The following is a 23,240-nucleotide window of genomic DNA, read 5'->3' as shown; positions in this document are numbered from 1 at the left end:
GAAGTGATACATTTCAGTCGGAAGAATGAGGAGAGGCAATATAAACTAGAGGGCACAATTCTCAAAGGGGTACAGGAACTGAGAGATCTGGGGGTAGATGTACACAAATTGTGGAAAGTTGCAGGGCAGGTTGAGAAATCAGTTAAAAAAGTATACTGGATCCTGGGCTTTATAAATAAAGGCATAGGGGGTGATTTTAGGAGGCAAATGCAGGTGCGTTGGGGGCTGGGGGCTCCGAAATTCACGGAAATCCCTTTCGGGTTCAGAAGCTGTCTCTAACCCGGCAATCAAAGCTGGTGGGATGACAGTTAAAGAGCCAAATGTACCTCATTGAAATACTTCAGGCACTTTACCTGTGACAGATGCAGGGATTAGAGAGATTTTTAACTTACCTGGGCAGCTTGCCCACCGCTCCTGATTCATGTTTGGTGAAACCAGGCGTGAAGGGCCGGATCAGGGAACAAGAAACTAAATAAATTAAATAAAAAAACATGCAATGAAGTGAAAACACTAAATGAACCTACCTTAGCAACCTGCTCCGATGTCCGATGTCTCCCGCTCCGATGTCCCCCTCTTCACCCTCCCAATGTTCCCCCGATGTCCCCCTTATCTCACCCCCCTGATCGTCCCCTCTCCCCCTCCCAATCTTTCCCTATCCCCCCCGATCTTCCCCTCTCCCCCCCGATCTTCCCCTCTACCCCCCCGATCTTCCCCTCTCCCCCCCCGATCTTCCCCTCCCCCCGATCTTCCCCTCTCCCCACCGATCTTCCCCTCCCCCCCCGATCTTCCCCTCTCCCCCCCGATCTTCCCCTCCCCCCCCGATCTTCCCCTCTCCCCCCGATCTTCCCCTCTCCCCCTCGATTTTCCCCACCCCCCCGATCTTCCCCTCTCCCCCCCGATCTTCCCCTCTCCCCCCCCGATCTTCCCCTCTCCCCCTCGATCTTCCCCTCCCCCGATCTTCCCCTCTCCCCCCGATCTTCCCCTACCCCCGATCTTCCCCTCTCCCCCCCGATCTTCCCCTCCCCCCCGATCTTCCACTCCCCCCTGATCTTCCCCTCTCTCCCCCGATCTTCCCCTCCCCCCCGATCTTCCACTCCCCCCCTGATCTTCCCCTCTCCCCCCCGATCTTCCCCTCCCCCCCGATCTTCCCCTCTCCCCCCCGATCTTCCCCTCTCCCCCCCGATCTTCCCCTCTCCCCCCCGATCTTTCCCTATCCCCCCTGATCTTCCCCTCCCCCCCCGATCTTCCCCTCCCCCCTGATCTTCCCCTCTCCCACCCGATGTTCCCCTCTCCCCCCCCCGATCTTTCCCTCTCCCACCCGATCTTCCCCTCCACCCCGATCTTCCCCTCTCCCCCCCGATCTTCCCCTCCCCCGATCTTCCCCTCTCCCCCCCCGATCTTCCCCTCCCCCCGATCTTCCACTCCCCCCTGATCTTCCCCTCTCCCCCCGATCTTCCCCTCTCCCACCCGATCTTCCCCTCTCCCCCCCGATCTTCCCCTCTCCCCCCCGATCTTCCCCTCTCCCACCCGATCTTTCCCTCCCCCCCGATCTTCCCCTCTCCCCCCCGATCTTCCCCTCTCCCCCCCGATCTTCCCCTCTCCCACCCGATCTTCCCCTCTCCCACCCGATCTTCCCCTCTCCCCCCGATCTTCCCCTCTCCCACCCGATCTTCCCCTCTCCCCCCCCCGATCTTTCCCTATCCCCCCTGATATTCCCCTCTCCCCCCCGATCTTCCCCTCCCCCCCGATCTTCCCCTCCCCCCTGATCTTCCCCTCTCCCACCCGATGTTCCCCTCTCCCCCCCCCCGATCTTTCCCCCTCCCCCTGATCGTCCCCTCTCTCCCCCCTGATCTTCCCCTCTCCCCCCTGATCGTCCCCTCTCCCCCTCCCGATCTTTCCCTATCCCCCCGATCTTCCCCTCTCCCCCTGATTGTCCCCTCTCCCCCTCTCCATCTTCCCCTCTCCCCCCCGATCATCCCCTCCCCCCCGATCTTCCCCTCTCCCCCCTGATCTTCCCCTCTCCCCCTCGATCTTCCCCTCCCCCCGATCTTCCCCCCCCCCCCGATCTTCCCCTCTCCCCCCCCGATCTTCCCCTCCCCCCCGATCTTCCCCTCTCCCCCCCGATCTTCCCCTCTCCCCCCCGATCTTCCCCTCCCCCCTGATCTTCCCCTCCTCCCCCCGATCTTCCCCTCCCCCCCGATCTTCCCCTCTCCCCCCCGATCTTCCCCTCTCCCCCCTGATCTTCCCCTCCTCCCCCCGATCTTCCCCTCTCCCCCCGATCTTCCCCTCTCCCCCCTGATCTTTCCCTCTCCCACCCGATCTTCCCCTCTCCCCCCCGATCTTCCCCTCTCCCCCTGATCGTCCCCTCTCCCCCTCCCGATCTTCCCCTCTCCCACCCGATCTTTCCCTATCCCCCCTGATCTTCCCCTCTCCTTCCGATCTTTCCCCTCCCCCCTGATCTTCCCCTCCTCCCCCCGATCTTCCCCTCCCCCCCCGATCTTCCCCTCTCCCCCCCGATCTTCCCCTCTCCCCCCCGATCTTCCCCTCTCCCACCCGATCTTCCCCTCTCCCACCCGATCTTCCCCTCTCCCCCCCCACCGATCTTTCCCTATCCCCCCTGATCTTCCCCTCTCCTTCCGATCTTTCCCTCTCCCACCTGATCTTCCCCTCTCCCACCCGATCTTCCCCTCTCCCCCCCGATCTTCCCCTCTCCCCCTGATCGTCCCCTCTCCCCCTCCCGATCTTCCCCTCTCCCCCTGATCGTCCCCTCTCCCCCTCCCGATCTTCCCCTCTCCCCCCGATCATCCCCTCCCCCCCGATCTTCCCCTCTCCCCCCTGATCGTCCCCTCTCCCCCTCCCGATCTTTCCCTATCCCCCCGATCTTCCCCTCTCCCCCTGATCGTCCCCTCTCCCCCTCCCGATCTTTCCCTATCCCCCCGATCTTCCCCTCTCCCCCATGAACGTCCCCTCTCCCCCTCCCGATCTTTCCCTATCCCCTCCGATCTTCCATTCCCCCCTCCCCATCCCTCCACTGGTCTTCCATTCCAGCGCTGATGATTTCTCGCTCTTTCCCGCCCCCCCTCCACCATGTTGCAGCTCCTGACGGCAGCCAGCCTGTCAATCATGCGAGCTGCGGGGCGCAAAACCTGGAGAGGACGTTAATCACTATCGATCAACGTGCGAACGTGTCGGAATTGGTTCACGCGTGTTTTCCACGCTCCCTATCGCCCCCCCCCGCCTCGCTGCCATCCCACCTCCCCGCTAGTATCGGGGCCAAGTACAAAAGCTAGGAAATCATGATGAACCTTTATAAAACACTGGATTGACCACAATGGGAGTATGTTTAGGGAATATGTGAAGGCCTTAGAGAGGGTGCAGAAAAGATTTACTCAAATGATTCCAGGGATGAGGGACTTTAGTTACGTGGATAGACTGGAGAGGCTGGGGTTGTTCTCCTTGGAACAGAGAAGGTTGAGAGGAGATTTGATCGAGGTGTTCAAAATCATGAAGGGTCTAGACAGAGTAGATAGAGAGAAACTGTTCCCATTGGCGGAAGGGTCAAGAAAGTCTGTGATAGAGTAGAGGGCAAGAGTGATTAAAAGGGATGATGGTGCAAGGCAAGGAGGGTGGTAATGGGACAGGTTAAGAAACAAAAGATGGGTCGAGAGGAGCTGTGACTGGCAACAGCAGAACCATTCCCAGCAGCTGCAGTCCCACAAATAAAAAGGAAAAAAAAATGGGAGTAGTGGTTATGATCGGACATTATTGAAATCAATGTTGAGTCCGGAAGGTTGTAAAGAGCCTAATCGAAAGATGAGGTGCTGATCCTCGAGCTTCCATTGAGCTTCATTGGAATGGTGTAAGAGGCCGAGGTCAGAGATGTCAGAGTGGGAGTGGGTCAGGGAATGCAGGTCAGGGTCACGCTTGCGGACTTGTAGAGAACCTTGTTTAGGCCACACTTGGAGTACTGTGAACCGTTCTGGTCTCCCTATTATAAAAAAGGGTATAGAAGCACTGGAGAAGGTGCATGAATGATACGAGAACTGAGAGGTTATAATTATCAGAATAGACCATCAACTTGGTGAAGGAGGCCCTTTGGTCTGTCCGAAACCTGTTGGTCTTCCAACTGAAGGAGCTGTCCACGACCGAGTGTTGCCGACTGGCGCACTCCAAGGACCAGGGGTACGTGCTGTGGGACGAACTGAAGCGAAGTGTGGCCTACGCAAAGGCTCTATGGAGAAAGGCCACCCCACCTTGTATTGTACAGAATGTATTAGAAGGTATGTACCGTGTTTTGAGTTGTAAAAATGAGATCATAGTGTGTACAATCTGCATTGTATTGGTTTGAACTACATTGCTTGAAATTGTGTCTTTTTATATTGAACTGTGTAAATCTTCAATTTTTATTAAATAAAGTATATTTTGAAATATTAAAAAAAGACTGACTAGGCTGGGGCTCTTTTCTCTAAAAAAAGAGAAGGCTGAGGGGTGACCTGATAGAGGTCTTTAAAATTATGAAAGGGGTTTGACAGGGTAAATGTAAAGATGTTTCCATTTGCAGGGGAGACCAAAACTAGGGGCCGTAAATATGAGAGAGTAACTAATAAATCCAATGGGGAATTCAGAAGAAGGTTCATTGAATGTGGAACTCGCTAGCACAAGGAGTGGTTGAGGCGAATAGACTAGATGCATTTAAGGGGAAGCTGGATAAACACATGAGGGAGAAAGGAACAGCAGGATATGCTGATAGGGTGAGATGAAGAGAGGGAGGAGGCTCGTGTGGATTATAAACACCAGCACGGACCAGTGGGGCCGAATGGCCTGTTTCTGTGCTGCACATTCTATGTAATTCTATGATTCTGCCCCAGCCCCTGACTCCTTCCATTACCGGTGGGCACGGCCTGGTGTAGAGGTGATAATAGGTGTCCACAATCAGGTTATGATTGAATTATTATTGGAGTAATGTGGCTGTATTGTGCCTGGTGATTTGTTTGTTGTCCAGTTGTTGTTCCCTGGGGCACTTGCTCTCAGGGTGATTGATGCCCGGTACTGAGTCTGCGCAGCTCACTGTCTCCCCCTACAGGTCGGCCCACTCCCGGACAGGGCAGTGATTGACAGGCCGCGCAACCAATAGTAACGGTCGTTTCCAGCCAATCCAAGCGCCAGGATGTAGGGCGGGATTAGCAATCCGAGTGATGGACAGAGGTATTGTCCAATAAAATCGAGGAACCGCGGTTACTGGCCCGATAGGCAAATGATGGGCGTCCGATTGAACCAATCATAATGAAGGACGCGGCCAGCGTCGATAGCACTCTGCTCCAATGAGAGGCGAGGATGCGGCGGTGGGGGCGGGTCCAGTGCAGAGCGTGAGGCGCAGCGGAGAGTGAGGCACCGAGTCCGGGGAGCAGGGTAAGGAGAGCCCGGGGCCGGGACTGGGGGGACCGGGGCCCTGCTCGGGGGTCCGTGCTGCTGACGGTGACGGTGTGAAGGGGGTGAGCCCCCGACGGGACCGCGGCTGAACCCGAGGCCCGTGTGTAATCATTGCGGCCCTCACAAAAAGGGAGACTGGAGCCAGGAAACCCGCCGCCTCGCCCGGACTGACCCGACCCGAACCCCCCGACCCGGCCCTTTTCCCCACCTCCCCACGGCACCCCGCACCTCCACCCCCGGCCCCCTTGCGTCCCGTTCTATTCCTCCCCCAAACCCCCCCAAATCCCCCTGCTTGTCGTCTTCCCCCCCCCCCCCCAATAAACCCCCCCCGCCCTGTCCCCCCCCCCCCATAAACCCCCCCCCCCGCCCCCAATAAACCCCCCCCGCCCTGTCCCCCCCCCCCCCAATAAACCCCCCCCGCCCTGTCCCCCCCCCCCAATAAACCCCCCCCGCCCTGTCCCCCCCCCCCCCATAAACCCCCCCCCCCCCATAAACCCCCCCCCGCCCTGTCCCCCCCCCCGCCCTGTCCCCCCCCCCCAATAAACCCCCCCGCCCTGTCCCCCCCCCAATAAACCCCCCCCGCCCTGTCCCCCCCCCCATAAACCCCCCCCGCCCTGTCCCCCCCCCCCCATAAACCCCCCCCCGCCCTGTCCCCCCCCCCCCAATAAACCCCCCCCGCCCTGTCCCCCCCCCCAATAAACCCCCCCCGCCCTGTCCCCCCCCCCATAAACCCCCCCCGCCCTGTCCCCCCCCCCCATAAACCCCCCCCGCCCTGTCCCCCCCCCCCATAAACCCCCCCCGCCCTGTCCCCCCCCCCACAACCCCCCCCCCCATAAACCCCCCCGCCCTGTCCCCCCCCCCGCCCTGTCCCCCCCCCCCGCCCTGTCCCCCCCCCCCGCCCTGTCCCCCCCCCCGCCCTGTCCCCCCCCCCCGCCCTGTCCCCCCCCCCCGCCCTGTCCCCCCCCCCCGCCCTGTCCCCCCCCCCCGCCCTGTCCCCCCCCCCCGCCCTGTCGTCTTCCCCCCCCCAAACCACTCCTGCCCTGTCGTCTTCCCCCCCAAACCACTCCTGCCCTGTCGTCTTCCCCCCCCAAACCACTCCTGCCCTGTCGTCTTCCCCCCCCAAACCACTCCTGCCCTGTCGTCTTCCCCCCCCAAACCACTCCTGCCCTGTCGTCTTCCCCCCCCCAAACCACTCCTGCCCTGTCGTCTTCCCCCCCCCAAACCACTCCTGCCCTGTCGTCTTCACCCCCCAAACCACTCCTGCCCTGTCGTCTTCCCCCCAAACCACTCCTGCCCTGTCGTCTTCCCCCCAAACCACTCCTGCCCTGTCGTCTTCCCCCCAAACCACTCCTGCCCTGTCGTCTTCCCCCCAAACCACTCCTGCCCTGTCGTCTTCCCCCCAAACCACTCCTGCCCTGTCGTCTTCCCCCCAAACCACTCCTGCCCTGTCGTCTTCCCCCCAAACCACTCCTGCCCTGTCGTCTTCCCCCCAAACCACTCCTGCCCTGTCGTCTTCCCCCCAAACCACTCCTGCCCTGTCGTCTTCCCCCCAAACCACTCCTGCCCTGTCGTCTTCCCCCCAAACCACTCCTGCCCTGTCGTCTTCCCCCCAAACCACTCCTGCCCTGTCGTCTTCCCCCCCCCAAACCACTCCTGCCCTGTCGTCTTCCCCCCCAAACCACTCCTGCCCTGTCGTCTTCCCCCCCAAACCACTCCTGCCCTGTCGTCTTCCCCCCCCCAAACCACTCCTGCCCTGTCGTCTTCCCCCCAAACCACTCCTGCCCTGTCGTCTTCCCCCCCCAAACCACTCCTGCCCTGTCGTCTTCCCCCTCCCAAACCACTCCTGCCCTGTCGTCTTCCCCCTCCCAAACCACTCCTGCCCTGTCGTCTTCCCCCTCCCAAACCACTCCTGCCCTGTCGTCTTCCCCCCAAACCACTCCTGCCCTGTCGTCTTCCCCCCCCCCAAACCACTCCTGCCCTGTCGTCTTCCCCCCCAAACCACTCCTGCCCTGTCGTCTTCCCCCCCAAACCACTCCTGCCCTGTCGTCTTCCCCCCCCCAAACCACTCCTGCCCTGTCGTCTTCCCCCCAAACCACTCCTGCCCTGTCGTCTTCCCCTCCCAAACCACTCCTGCCCTGTCGTCTTCCCCCTCCCAAACCACTCCTGCCCTGTCGTCTTCCCCCCAAACCACTCCTGCCCTGTCGTCTTCCCCCCAAACCACTCCTGCCCTGTCGTCTTCCCCCCCCCCAAACCACTCCTGCCCTGTCGTCTTCCCCCCCCCCAAACCACTCCTGCCCTGTCGTCTTCCCCCCCCAAGCCCCCCTCGTGTCTTCCCCCCCCAAGCCCCCCTCGTGTCTTCCCCTCCCCGTGCTTCCCCTATTTTCCCCTGCTTTGACTCTACCGTGTTCCTTTGTTTCCTTTTTAGTGCACCAGCAGTGAGTTATTTCCGGAGGAAAAGGTTCTGTGTGGCCAGTGCAATATTAGCAAATATTTGCTGTTCACACTGATGAAAAGTAAACGCTATCCCTTATAGATTAGAAATTATCTTGAGTCTGCACACTGGAAATAACTGAATTTTACGTTGTGCACTTTAATTTAAAAAGTCACTATGGTTGCCAGTCTGCTGGAAAATCTGAGTGACGTCTCCTTTTGTACCTCGAGTATGTTTCTGTGACCCCTATTTCGGTTGTAACTGTGCTGTTTATAGGTGGCCTCTGACGTTACCTCGATCTAATCCAAAGCTAATGTCATAGAGCCCTGGTTTAGCAGCTCACTACCCTAAACAAGAATATTGTTCTACAGTTTTATGCATTCTGTTTTAGAAAAATGTAAATTAATGAAAAATATAAATTCGTAAAAAATAATCAAACATGCAAAAGGCTTTTTTGTAACATTGCATTCTCCTCATTTCATTCTGGAATTTTTCAGTACAAGCTAGAGTTCCTGGGAATTTTTTTAAAAATGAGTTAATGAACCTTATTCACCTTCCTGGGCTGTTTGTTTTCAAGGTTTTATGATGCCCAGAGCTTGTGACTTGTTGGCATGACTGCCAGGATTGCAGGAATGTTGTTGGCAGACTATAATCATTGTTTATACTAAACTGATGTAAAATCTGTATTAAAACCTGTGACCTGATCTGCTTTTAATCTTTCAAAACTCCAGCAATATTGGGGAACACATTATTAAAAAAAAATTCAAGAGAATTTAATTCTATATTTTCAGTTGTAGATCAAATATTAAAAGTTGGCTTTCTGTTCTAGGGCCGTCCCTGTAACTTTATGTAATGAGTATGTTTATATTGATCAATTATTTACAGTTAACAACAACAATAATTATAAGAATTAAAACCTGCTGTATTAAATACAGTATCTCTTTGCCCAGTGTCCCAAGATTATAGTCTGCACACTATAGAAGTAACCCATTTTGTATTGTGTTTGTTTGAACATCTTTCTATATGACCACACCATGTATATTAATAGGATATTACATTGGAAATTGTGTAATAGGTGATAATTCACTTGGAAAATGCAATTCCATAGTTGTGGCATAAACCTATTCATTATCTTTGCACACTAAAATATTGCTAGTTGCAACTGGATCAAATGTTCTGGAGAAAGTATGTAATAGAGCATTGTACCAGAGTATAAGCGTTATGCTGGTTATTTTAGCTATAGTGCCAGTGGTAGCACTCTCCTGAGTCAGAAGACTGTGGGTTCAACAAGCCCCACCCCAGGGACTTGAGTACAAAATCTAGGTCGACACGCCAATTGCCAGGTTGGCATAAAAGATCCCATGGCACTATTTTGAAGAAGAACAGGGGAGTTCTCAGTGTCCTGGCCAATATTTATTCCTCAACTAACACCGTCATTAGATTGTTATCATATTGCTGTTTGTGGGAGCTTGCTGTGCACAAATTTCCTACATTACACAGTGACTACACTTCAGAAGTACGTCATTGGCTGTAAAGTGCTTTGGGATGTCCTGAGGTTGTGAAAGGTGTTAAATAAATGCAAGTCTTTCTTTTATGAAAGATTAATAAATCTTGTATAATTTGTGGAGGTCTCAATCGTGGGAAATAACTAGTGTAGTTCACCTTTCCAAGTGTGATCATGTATCTGTACTCATTTAAGTTGTACCCCCATTAAATATTTAAAGTCTCAACAGTGTTTTAAGACAAATTTAAACTAAAATACTGTGAATTTGTCTTTTTAGATGCAATATTTACTTGCACTCCTCACTGTAGGAAGACACCTCGAATGATGAGGAAAGGGATATGGTGACACTGAACACAAGGGGAGGAAAGGGGAATCGAGAGGCTTGGATGGAGAACTGAAGACAGTTGCAGGGGAGGGTTTTAAGGTTGATGTAAGTAGTGAGGATGGGAGAAAATGCAGAGAGAATTCTGGAGGGCAGCAATGTATTGGCTGAATGAGTAACTGTCAGTGAGGGAACAAGAGCTGAGGAGAATGGTCTGAGAGGAGTGCAGGGGCCCTGGGCAGGATCCTGAGATGGTGGGTGAGAATTTTGCTGGGCCATAGTGAATGACTGGAACTCGGAGAGGATGTGGGTGATGGGATTGTGGCGTTTAGTGTGGGTAAAGATGCTGGCTGAGATGTTTTGGATAAGTGGGTTAATGCTGGGAGATTGGTTGGAAGGGCATTGGAGAAGTCAAACCATGAGATGAAGGAGGCATGAACGAGGGTTTTGGTGGCTGTAGTGGAGAGATGGGGTAGAATGAAGATATTTTGGTAATGCACATGTGAGGGAGGAAGCTAAGCTCCGAGTCAAGCAGTATGCCAGGGTTCTATGTATAAATGACCTACAACCTTTATGTAAATTGATAGTCACCGACACGTTCAGTGAATCCCATGTATTTGAGTATTACCTGTTACTTATCCTGTAGAGTTTTACTGCCATCCTTTTGTGCTGATCCTGGTGAGATATCAGGACTCAAGAATGGAATACTTTTTGCACCCAGTGTCAGCATTGAGCACTCCCAGGACAAATATCGTGTGGGTTCAGTGCTCCCCCTGTTATGCAAACAGTATCTCAAATTTAGAAGAGTACCTCCCTACCTGCACCAGTGTGAACTCCCTGTTTCCCATACCGGCCATCCTTGTGGTCACTGAGTGAGCTTGTCATACTGGGGAAGTTTTGTGATGTGGGCTCATGCCCAGGAAGGTGTGGGTTGAAACTGCCCAAACTCCTTTTACAGAAGGTGAGAGATCATCTAGTTGTTCTGTACTGGTCTCAAACCCAGGTCTCACTGAAACAACAGCATGCTAATCCAATTATTCAATGCTAAACCCAGTCCCTTTTGAGCTGTCTGTTATATTAAAAATCATTTGTATGTGTGCATTTCTTGTCCACAAACTTCATTGCATGTTGTCATAATTTTTGGTTATGCTTTTTATGCCAACATTTAAAATTGAAAATGCCTATTGCCTATCAGTTACAGTGGGAATTTCCAATGTAAATCCGTCCCAGTGACACTACATGCAGACTGTGGCCTTTGGGTGGAATTGTAGCTGCACTATATCTGCACCCTTTGACACATCATGAGAAATGTCATGAGAGATCGGGCTTTAAGAAAATAGTGCTTGTAGAAAATTAACTCTATACTGAAAAATTTACTAACTGCTGATTTGAATTTTTTAGATGTACTCAAACATTGCTATGAAATGTTTATTATAAAATGTTTCAGTACGTGGTGTAAGGCTAGCTGGGGATTGTGGGAACAAAGGACAGCTTAATGTGCTAATGTGCTAGCACATTAATGATGGCACTGAAGCAGTTTCTTGTAGGGAATTGGCAAGTGCTACATACAGCTGTCAGGTGGAGGAAAGACATGGAAATGTTGGGGTTTTACTTTGTTAATGCTTCCTTTGGCTTGAAGCCATGTAGTTTGCTAAAAAGAGCACTTGTGTGGTTAAACTGGCATTGGCATTTAGCTTCAGTGCTGTTATCTATAAACAAAAATTAAAACTTGAGAAAACCTCAAAGCTTTTAACAAAAGCAAAACACTGCGGATGCTGGAAATCTGAAATAGAAACAGAAAATGCTGGAGAAACTCAGCAGGTCAGGCAGCATCTGTGGAGAAAGAAACAGAGTTAACGTTTCTAGGCGATGGCCTTTCCTCAGAACTGGAAAATGAGATTAACAGCCTTTGAGCAAATACAAAACCAGGGAAAGAGGGGAGGGGAGATGAAAGAGCAAAGGGGAAGGTCTGTGATAGGAAGAAGGGCAGGAGCTATCATTAGACCTTCCCTTTTGTTCTTTGTTCTCCCCACCCCTCTTTTCCCTGGTTCTGTATCTGCTTAAAAGCTGTTCATCTCTAACTTCTTCCAGTTCTGATGAAAGGTCGTTGACCTGAGACATCGGGCTGAATCTTGCCGGAAAAATAAGTGTGTTAACAACGCCTACCGTTATTAATGCGCAAATCGTCCCGCAGGTTCAGGGGGTGAAGAGATACGCTGTGAGTTGTGAGTCTCTGGAACTTGCTGGGCGATTTGAGCCTCTCGCAAACGGCGTCTCGCCCTTAACCTCCCCGTTATTGATAAGAACTTGCTGGGTTTGCACGTTAATTGCCCCTTAACCTGGTCACAGAAAGTTAGAACTGGTGTTTAAGAGTGACTTAATAATTAATGCAATGCTAATCAAGTTCTCTGGCCCAGAAATTAAACTCTTCAATCTCATTCCTGCATGTAATAAATTCTTAGTGATTTAAAAAAAAATTTAAATCATTTTTTCTAACTTTTCCTTTTTGTCTCTTTTTTTCTTAATCCAATCTTTCTTTCCCTCTCTCTCTTTCCGAACCTGATTTGATCTAATTCACCCTCCTTCTCTGCTGTTCCTCTTTCTTTCTCAATCCTTAAATCTCATTGGTTAAGGAGATACTGCTGGTGAGAGATTGAGAAGTCATCCAGTTGTTCTGGGCTGGTCTCATTGAAACAATGGTGCTAACCCAGTGTATTTCCCAGTCCCTTCTGTTCTGTCTATTATATTAAAACTCGTATATATGTGCTGCTTTGAAAGAAATAAAACTGGATAGGGATGATGTCGTTTATCATTTGTATTGTTTACCCCTAGAAATTCCTTTTGCTTTGAAAGAGACAGACTTGAGTTTTTTTGGATTGCCTTTGATGGACGACTGATCGTCTTGGTTTATTCAAGTATTTGTCTGGGTTAGCAACCTATTCCACGTAACTTGTAACTTCTTAAATGATTCTTTGTCTTGTGCCTAATGTGGAATTGGACATACAGACTAGGAAGGTTTGTGCTGAATTATCTGATAATTGATTTTAATGTCGGGTGAGGGCATTAACCAGGGCACTTGTGATTGATTTTTTTTTTGTCCAGTGACTTTTTACCAGAAGGACATCTTTTGTGAACAGTTTTGGGCTTAGTTGAGATTTTCCCCATTTTCCTTTCTTAGTGACACTCCCGGCCTGAACTTCCATAGTTTGAACAGTAAGCCAACGTGCACCATTGATGCTCGGGTATGAAGGGTGGGCACCCAGTTGGGCTACTGGAGAGTGTGTCTACCAGTACTCCAACATGAGTTACTGCCTTCGGGTGAGGAATGAAGGAAAACTTTGAGAGGATATACTTGCCATAGAGGGAGTTCAACGAAGGTTCACCAGACTGATTCCTGGGATGGCAGGATTATCGTATAAGGAGAGATTGAGTAGACTAGGCCTGTATTCTCTAGAGTTTAGAAGAATGAGAGGTGATCTCATTGAAACATACAAAATTCTTACAGGGCTCGACAGGGTAGATGCAAGGAGGATGTTTCCCCTGGCTGGGGAGTCTAGAACCAGGGGTCACAGTCTCAGAATAAGGGGTAGGCCATTTAGGACTGAGATGAGAAATTTCTTCATTCAGAGGGTGGTGAATCTTTGGAATTCTCTACTGTGCAGGCTTGGTCATTGAGTACATTCAAAACAGAGATCGATAGATTTCTAGATATTAAAGGCATCAAGGGATATGGGGATAGTGCAGGAAAATGGTGTTGAGGTAGGCGATCCGTCATGATCTTGTTGAATGGCAGAGCAGGCTCGAGGGGCCGGATGGCCTACTGCTGCTCCTATTTCTTATGTTCTTATATGACCAGCTAGTTTTGGAGCTTTTAGTTGTTGCATCTAAATTAGCAGAAATAACTAAGAGCCATAAATGTAACAGTCACGAATAAATCCAACGGAATTTAGGAGGAACTTCTTTACCTAGCGAGTGGCTAGAATGTGGAACCTCCCACCACATGGAGTAGTTGAGGCAAATAGCATAGATGCATTTAAGGGGATGCTCGATAAGTACATGAGGGGGAAAGGACTAGAAGGATATGTTGATGGGGTGAGATGAAGAAGGGTGGGAGGAGGGTTGTGTGGGGCATAAGCACTGGGCATAGACCACTTGGGCCAAATGGCCTGTTTCTGTGCTATAAATTCTATATAATTAATCGTTGTGAACAAATTAAAGGTTAGAAACCAATGCCATCTGTTAACACTTCACATTTCTTTTAACAGATGCAGTTTATGCTGCTTTTTAGTCGTCAGGGGAAACTTCGACTGCAGAAATGGTATGTTCCCCTTTCAGACAAAGAGAAGAAAAAAATTACAAGGGAGCTGGTCCAGACAGTCTTGGCTCGCAAACCCAAGATGTGCAGCTTTTTGGAATGGAGAGACCTGAAAATTGTATATAAAAGGTTGGAATTCAAACATTCAATTTTAACTCTGGCTTGTACATACTGTTACTGCAGTAATGAGCTGCTTTTTCACTGCTTTAAAATTATTCAAGTGCAAATTATCCTGTGAAAGGAATGTAAATGAAATAAATTAAAAATATAGTTCAATTGATGGAGGTACCGAGTTTTTATTAAAAAATGGTAAGTATATACTTTCAGTAGTAACTTTCAAAAGGGAATTGGATAAATACTTGAAGGGGAGAAATATGCAGGGCTATAGGGAAAGGGCAGGGGAGTGGGACTAATTGGATAGCTCTTTCAAAGAGCTGGCACAGGCACGATAGGCCGAATAGCTTCCTGTGCTGTATCATTCTATGACATGCATCTATAACTGCTCAGTCCAGGGATATTTAACAGCCCAGAATAATGGTTTAAATTTGGTGTACAGAAGTCTTGATGGGTGTATTTTAGATTGTTGGGTGACTATTCTACATATAATGTGGAACATTGCGAATATTTAGACGAGAGCCATTGTAAAATTTATAACAGATGCCTAATTTCACTCCATCTCCCTTATTGTTGTTGGAACAGATGTGCAATTAAAAAAAAAATCATGAACAGCAGTGTGTATTTAAAAATGAACACAATCTGCTGGTAATAATGAACTTGTTGCCTGCTTCATCAAGGTTAAGGAAACCAGGACCTACTAAGCCCCCTCTCACCTTTTGAACAAAGGCTTGGTGTTCAAAAATCTGGAAACAAATGTATTTGCATTTTTTGTCCGTGACTCCCAAGTAAAGTTAGGGACACGGCATTGTAGAAAATTTCTTAATGTACAATAGTCACAAAATAAATCCAATTGGTGTCTTAGTATATTTTGCCTCTAGGACAATCTTGATATAGAAAAGTTAGCTATGAGCGAACATCTGTTCACATTAAGGGCCATTGAAATATTGAGACGAGCAGCATACCTAATTGCAGTTAAGCACGAGTTGCTGCCTGTGTTTTTTGTGAGCAGCTATGAGTAGGGCTGTTGTAAAACCCTGACCCACTCTTCTCCTCTCCCCTCTATTAACTGTAAGGAATCTTACAACACCAGGTTATAGTCCAACAAATTTATTTTAAAATCACAAGCTTTCGGAGATTATCCCCTTCGTCAGATGAATGAGTGAAAAGGTTCTCAAATCGCATATCTTATACTATGCTGGGACAGCATCACACCAATCAAAAGGTGTCGTTGTTATTCAAACAGGTCAGTCACGGAGAACAGCACTCCCAGTACACTGGATATATATTCTATATTTAATATTCTCTCTCTCTCTCTCTGCCATTTTGGGTTTCTTTCTGCCTGTTTGTGTAATTGACACAATGTATATCCAGTGTACTGGGACGTGCTGTTCTCCGTGACTGGCCTTTTGAATAACATCGACACCTTTTGATTGGTGTGATGCTGTCCCAGCATAGTATAAGATATGCGATTTGAGAACCTTTTCACTCATTCATCTGACGAAGGGGATAATCTCCGAAAGCTTGTGATTTTAAAATAAATTTGTTGGACTATAACCTGGTGTTGTAAGATTCCTTACATTTCTCCACCCCAGTCCATCACCGGCATCTCCACATCATCTCTATTAACTGATAATTCTTTTTGTATGTAACCCAATTCTAGCCTCACCGCTGCTCTTGATTTTTAGTTGATGTTGCTTTGCCTGGTGGGCCATTGCTGCTGCACACAATGGGCTGATGTCGCAAAGCTATTGAAAGCTGTGGAATTGAACCCCTCTGTGTGCAGCAGTGTTGGGTCCTTCAGCAGTGCAGCGACAACAGTGTCTGGCAGGAGTTGGGAGCAGTGGTGTGTGGGGGAGGAGGAGAATGCCCCTATGAAAGGGAGGAATGGCAAAAACTACATAAACATTTTTAAATATAGGGAAGTTATGGAGAAGTAGGAAGTTTGATTGAAACTGTCATAATCATGGCCTCTGACAAATAAAAATAGTTTTAAAACACTTTAATCAAAAAGTACCAACAGATATTCACAACTGCCTGCAATTTTTCTGCAAGAAATAAGGAAAAATTTTTGTCCCAATTTTCTGTAGTTGAAGTGGCTCTGGCTGAGTGGGGAAGGCAGGAGGGCTTTGTAAAGGGAGGTAAGTTATTAAGAATGGGTGGGAAAGAGCAGTCTTTCCACCGTGAAGAGCAATTAACTTTCATGTAAATGAATTACTAATTAAAACAAAATTGTATTTGTTGTTTTCAACCTCCTGGTGTTTGTAAATTGTCAGTGTTAACTCTTGACGGTTAAAAATTGCTACATTTCATGCTTGACAGTTGAGAGTTTCTATGCCACAGATTAATAAAGGATTGAATCTCAAAGCTTTTTAAAATGAGCATTCTTAATGAGAAAGTACATCTATTTCTGGACCCCAGAATCAGACTCATTTTTGGTCATTGGATCTCCATTCAAACTAATTTAAGTATCGCTTAGCTAAGGAACTATAGCCTTGAATTGTTATTTGAGGGATCTTATAAAGGTGTATCTGACGAAAAGAAAAATCAGTGAACTGTTGAATCATAAAACTAATCTCTAGCTAACCAGCTTAACTGAGTGGATAAGACAAAATGTTGAAAGTGTAAATAACTTGACATTCAAATGATTCAAGGAATTCATCATAATTACAATTATAGATGAATTTTGGGTTGAAATGGTGCTATGCCATGATAGGGTAATGGATCTTTTCTAATGTGGTATGATATAATTTAACTTACTTGTATTTATTTGCCAATTCTTGGCCTCAGGGTCTTTGGACCTCCATTCAAGCTAATTTAAATATCCCTTATCCAGGGAACTTCAGTCTTAAACAGCTGTCTGAGAGATCTTATAAAAATATTTAACGGGATTCAAAAAGTAAACCTGAAACAATATTTTTAAATGTACAGTAGCAGGACGATAGAAGGGCCCAGATTCCTGGTTGTGAAGGACACGTTTAGAACAGACGGCAGGAAGCGTTCCTTATCTGGAGAGTGACCAACAGCTGCAAGACTGTCCAGGAAGCTTGGTTCAGGCCACAATACTCTATTTGTTTAAGAAACGGCTAGATGCTGTAACGAGAAGACAAGTTTAGCCAATTTGCTCCGGACCTTCCAAATACCAACCACTCTCTTTCATCCAGATTTATCTTTCTGATCACTGACATTAATCTGGTATCTTATGTAATATTAAAAAAGGCATTTTACTCCCTTGTCATATTGTGTCTTCCCCTTTTAACTGCATCTTAGTTCGTGCAGGAAGTTCTGTAGTTTCTCAGCTGCTGCCAGTAGCCAACAATGCAGCAATTGTCTGAAGTCATGTACTTTTTGTCCTTTATTATTGACACTCAGCTCTTGATGTTTATCCTGCCCCAAGTCACCTTGCCCTGATGCAACATAGACAGTTTTTCATTATAGAAAGAAGGAAATATAATTCGTATACAAAATGTACAAAAAATAGCACGTAGCCAGGGATGAGTTGGATATAGTTGTTGATTTTAGCCTTGTATTTGTGATTTGGGCCTCTTTAAGGCTGAAAACTGGATAAATAATGTTTTTTTTCACCACTGATCTTTTATTTTAACCTTGCAGCAGGTTTTCTTGTACGTTCGTTGAGCCCTGACCTTGCTGTGTAACTTCTGGTATTTTAAAGTTAATTCTGTATTTCAGGGTGGCGCGGTGGCCAGCTACACATTTAGTTTTCCATTATATATGTGCAGTGCACATAAAGAAAAGCTGCTGGCTGTAGGAATTGTCTTGTGACTTTCAGTTGAATGCCATTTGGTCACATGCTGTACTATAAAGGGCTGGTTTTAAAGTGCTTTTGGACATCCTCAGAGATGAGGGACTTCAGTTATGTGGAGAGATTGGAGAAGCTGGGGTTGTTCTCTTTAGCGCAGAGAAGGTTAAGGGAAGACCTAATTATCAGGGGTTTTGAAAGAGCAAATAGGGAGAAACTGTTTCCTCTGGCAAGTGGGTCGGTAACCAGAAGTCATAGATTTAAAATAATTGGCAAAAGAACTAGAGGGAAAATGAGAAATGTTTTCACACAGAGAGGTGTTAAGATCCGGAACGCACTACCTGAAAGGGTGTTGGAAGCAGATTCCATAGGAACTTTCAGAAGGCAATTGGACATGTACTTGAAGAGGACTAATTTGCAGGGTAGAGAATGGGGAGAAGGTTGGGGTGTGGGACTGAATTGGACAGCTCTTTCAAAGGGCCAGCATGACTGGCCTTCTGTCCTGTAAGATTCTATTCCATGATGTGAAAAATGCTATATAATTGTGCTGCATAAATGTAAGTTTGTTTTTCTATTGTATTGGCAGAATTCCAACCCACTAGTTATGAGGTTAGAGCTGTTAATCCTTTAATTTCATTGTGAATTAAATTTTAATAAAGGTTTAAAAATTACACTAGAATTCAACTTTATTCAATATTTATTTTCTGAGGTTGTTATCTAGAAGGTGTAAAACAGTATTTTTGGTCGACAAAATTCCATCAATGCTCGGAGCTCCTCCTGTGGGTGTTGCTTTGAGGTAGGTTGCAATGGCTTTAATACCTTGTGTGACTGAAATATTATGTTTGTGTAGGTATGCAAGTCTTTATTTCTGCTGTGCAATTGAGGACCAGGACAATGAGCTCATAACCCTTGAGATTATCCATCGCTATGTTGAACTCCTAGACAAGTATTTTGGAAGTGTGAGTTGAAAAATTTGATTCATTGCAAATATAACATCGGCCCTCAAATGCAGGAAATGTGTCTGAGCCTAAAGTTGGAAGGTGTGACTGAAAACAAGTTATGAAGTCATGTACCTTTCAGATAGTACATTTGGTACAAATGTGTCCGCTTGTGAGTAAGTTGCTTAAGTGCAGTTTACCCCATGTATATTATCTGGCAACTGTGCAAAAGGAAAATCTCATAACTCAGTGCAAGGTTTTGATCAAAATCCCAACTTAATTATTCAGACCAATGTACAACTTTAATGGTTTTCAAAGAAACAGTAAATTTTAATTACCTATTTACTTTCTTAATTCCTTCAAGTTGAATCTTGCCATTTACTGATTTTGTTTAATTAGAAATTACATTTTTAACCCTTTTTCTGATATGAAAACTTTCCAAAAAAGAAAAATCTCTCCCGAGAAGAGGGAACCAGCACAAATCCAACTTTTCCCCCAATGTGTTCTCCTTCAAAGCTGCTTGGTCACTCTCTCGCCCCTTTCTGAAGTTGGCTCACTGTGGGGTTTGACTCCGTGGGTGCTGGCAGCCTGCCTAAGGAGTCGTTTTCCATTTGTAGCAAACTATTTGGAGTAATCTAATGATGCATGCTCTAGCAGAGGCCACACAGATAGCAGTCAGGAGGAGGAAACCCGATTGATTTGATTTCTCCCCTTTTACTATGGACATACATGTAGTGGTCAGAGTTTGTAACTGGGTATGATTTCCAAACTGTACATGATTAATTTATTTCTGGTAGATTTAAGATTTAAAGCCTTCTTTTAATTCAACAAAGGCTTATTGTTGATTTAAGATCTTCAGCATGTGATGCAACTGAAGTTGGAAAAAAGTTAAGAAATATTCCATAAAAGAGGCTTTTGTGAATTTAAAGCCATTTATGTTTTACAGTGTTAATCGAAAGAACAGAAATGTTTAATGTTGCCACAAAACACTTACCTGCATGTTAATTCCTGTCAAGTTAGAAGTAACTCGGGTCCTAAATCCAGAGGTGTTGGGAGTGGGAAAAGGAGTATGAATGATGAGGGAGATAGAATATATATAACATACAATATCTGTGCATTATGTAAATACATGCTTTTATGTGTACTATACCATAGCAATTCAGCATCTTGCAAAACTACTTAATGCTGCTCAAAACTCCAAACCTGTGAAGTTCCTTGTAACCATCTGTATCTTCATAGGACCTTCTGGCAACATTATGGTGATCAAACACAAATGACTTCCACTCACCGAAAGATTTGAGAAAGATTAATGCACGACACTGACATCAAGTTAGGCAATTTCCTTGGCTGGGGTGGGAAATTCTGCATGTCTTATATTTGCAGAGTAGAATCTTATTTGGCAAAATGTACTGAAGAAAGGTTGTCATTGCTCAACTTATAAAATATTGCCATTATTGTCGATATATTAATATTTAGTGAGATTTAAACCAAGTGTGCTGTGTAATCACCATTTTTTGTATTTCCCCTCTTGAAGGTCTGCGAACTTGACATTATCTTTAACTTTGAGAAGGCTTATTTTATCTTGGATGAATTCCTGTTAGGAGGGGAAGTGCAGGAGACTTCAAAGAAGAATGTACTGAAAGCAATCGAACAAGCTGATCTGCTGCAGGAGGTAAGAGTCCATGAATGTGCTTGCCAGAGCACTAGCATGTTATGTTTTGGCAGGAGGAATTGTCATCCTTGTACTAACCCTAACTGGAAAGCACTGCTTGGACTGCAAAGCATGATCTCTGCTATTTCCTTCCATTTGTATTTGTGATGTGATGTGCAGTTGCATGTTGGTCTCATGACAGAATATGGAGACAGAAGTAGAATTTATTTTTTAAATTGTTTGCATAAATGTAAAGGTGTGTTTGTGTTGTTTTTTTAGCTTAAAATCACAGTGTTTTGTTCTACATTTGCCTAGGTGTGGTCACTTAAGGTTTACCTCAGATTTGACCATTTCTGTCTTCAGAGAATGAAATAGCAACACTTTTTAAAACTCTCCAGTCTACCTTTTGTTCCATATTGTGCTTTTGTCTCCATGTGTCTGTCTACGTCCATATTGTCCTTTCCCTAGAGAGCTTGGCTTTTGCTTTGTGTTTGACACAAGTTCTATTTACAGCCATATTTTAGCTCCTTTGTTACTTATCTGATGTCTGTGCTTCTTTACTGTTCCATTGCTGAAATGCAGAAGCTAGACTCACTTCTGTGATGCTTTTCAGGTATAGTTTATTAACAATGTGTTACACCGTAGAGCCAACTGTACAGTATTGTAGAATATTTAACTGTAGAACAAGTAGGATATCGAGGTAGCTTAGCAGCTGAACGTTACCGTGTACCTTTTTCAGAGTAACTATACTACAGACTCTTCAGAAGTGCAGTATCTCACTAATTCTAATTATTACCAGGAGGTATTTGCATGAAAACATTAGATGAATGGACTCCAGTCTCTTATTGTTCCTCCTTGTCAGCCTGCTCAGGCTGAAATTGATGGTGCACAGTCTCAATGTCCTGTTTGACCCAGAGCTGAGCTACAAACCCCATATCCTGTCCATCGTTTCTTCCAGCTCTGCTACATTGTATATTTCTGCCATTACCATAGCCCCATTGAAACCTTCATCCGCTACTCCAGGTTTGATGACTTGTCCTCAAATCTCCTTGCTCCCTCCTGGATTCTACCCTGAATAAACTCCAACTTCTTCAGAATTCCGCTGCTTGTATCCTATCCTATCCTATCCTATCCTGCCCATTGTCCATTGACCTTATCATAGAATCATAGAGTGGTTACAGCACAGAAGGAGGCCATTCGGCCCATCGAGCACATGCTGGCTCTTTGTAAGAGCAATCCGGTTAGTCCTATTCTCTCACTATTTCCCCGTAGCTGTGCAAATTTTTTCTCCAAGTATTTATCCAATTCCTTCTGAAAGCCACAATTGAATCTGCTTCCATCAGCGTTTCAGGCAGCGCATTCCAGATCGTAACTACTCGCTGCGTAAAAATGTTTATCCTCATGTCGCCTTTGGTTCTTTTGCCAATCACATTAAATCTGTGTCCTCTGGTTCTTGACCCTTCCGCCAATGGGAACAGTATCTCTTTATTTACTTTATCTAAAGCCTTCATGATTTTGAACACTTCTATCAAATCTCCTCTCAACCTTTTCTGCTCGAAGGAGAACAACCCCAGCTCCTCCAGTCTATTCACGTAACTGAAGTCCCTCATCCCTGGAACCAATCTAGTAAATCTTTTCTGCACCTCAAGGGATATGGGGAGAGAGTGGGAATATGGTATTGAGATAGAGGATCAGCCATGATCATATTGAATGGCGCAGCAGGCTCGAAGGGCCGAATGGCCTACTCCTGCTCCTATTTTACATAGAAACATAGAAAATCGGAGCAAGAGTAAGCCATTCGGCCCTTCGGGCCTGATCCGCCATTCAAAATGATCATAGCTGATTGTCTAACTCAGTACCCTGTTCCTACTTTTTCCCCGTATCCCTTGATCCCTTCAGCATTAAGAAATATATCTGTCTCCTTCTTGAATACATCTAATGATTTGGCCTCCACTGCCTTCTGTGGTAGAGAATTCCAGAGGTTCACCACCCCCTGAGTGAAGAAATTTCTCCTCGTCTCTGTTCTAAATGGCATACCCCGTATCCTGAGACTGTGACCCCTGGTTCTGGACTCCCCAGTCATCGGGAACATCCTCCCTGCATCTAGTCTGTTTAGTCCTGTTAGAATTTTATATGTTTCGATGCGATCACCTCTCATTCTTCTAAACTCTAGTGAATATAGGCCTAGTCGACCCAATCTCTCCTCATATGTCAGTCCTGCCATCCCAGGAATCAGTCTGGTAAACCTTTGTTGCACTCCCTCCATGGCAAGGACATCCTTCCTCAGATAAAGAGACCAAAACTGCACACAATACTCCAGATGTGGTCTCACCAAGGCCCTGTATAACTGCAGTAAGACATTCCTGCTCCTGTACTCAAACCCTCTTGCAATGAAGGCCAACATACCATTCGCCTTCCTAACCGCTTGCTGCACTTGAATGCTCGCTTTCAACGACTGGTGTACAAGGACACCCAGGTCTCGTTGCGCCTCCCCTTTTCCCAATCTATCACCATTCAGATAATCTGCCTTTCTGTTTTTACAACCAAAGTGGATAACCTCACATTCATCCACGTTATACTGCATCTGCCATGTCCTTGCCCATTCTCCCAACTTGTCTAAATCACATTGGAGCCTCTTTGCATCCTCCTCACAGCTCACATTCCACCCCAGCTTTGTATCGTCTGCAAACTTGGAAATGTTGCATTTAGTTCCCTCATCCAAATCATTGATATATATTGTGAATAGCTGGGGCCCAAGCACTGATCCCTGTGGTA

At 46.9% G+C, this 23,240-nt stretch overlaps 1 protein-coding gene across 4 annotated transcripts in view; it reads left to right on the top strand.

The window, feature by feature from the left end:
• The first annotated feature begins 5,336 nt into the window (after nucleotides 1-5,336).
• Nucleotides 5,337-23,240, top strand: part of ap1s2 (adaptor related protein complex 1 subunit sigma 2) — a 51,051-nt gene continuing 33,147 nt past the window's right edge. For all 4 annotated transcript variants that reach the window (XR_010964340.1, XR_010964341.1, XM_067992428.1 and 1 more), the window contains exons 1-4: nucleotides 5,337-5,409; nucleotides 13,953-14,131; nucleotides 18,727-18,835; nucleotides 20,349-20,486. Coding sequence is in view for 2 of the 4 variants with exons in the window: in XM_067992428.1 (XP_067848529.1) it covers nucleotides 13,953-14,131; nucleotides 18,727-18,835; nucleotides 20,349-20,486 (426 nt within the window). In the remaining 2 variants the exon portion in view is untranslated. The remainder of the gene's footprint in view (nucleotides 5,410-13,952; nucleotides 14,132-18,726; nucleotides 18,836-20,348; nucleotides 20,487-23,240) is intronic.

The sequence above is a fragment of the Heptranchias perlo genome, chromosome 11 (assembly GCF_035084215.1).
Source record: "Heptranchias perlo isolate sHepPer1 chromosome 11, sHepPer1.hap1, whole genome shotgun sequence".
NCBI classification, from domain to species: Eukaryota; Metazoa; Chordata; class Chondrichthyes; order Hexanchiformes; family Hexanchidae; genus Heptranchias; species Heptranchias perlo.
The sequence above is the reverse complement of the archived record's forward strand: the minus strand, read 5'-3'. Positions and strand labels throughout refer to the sequence as shown.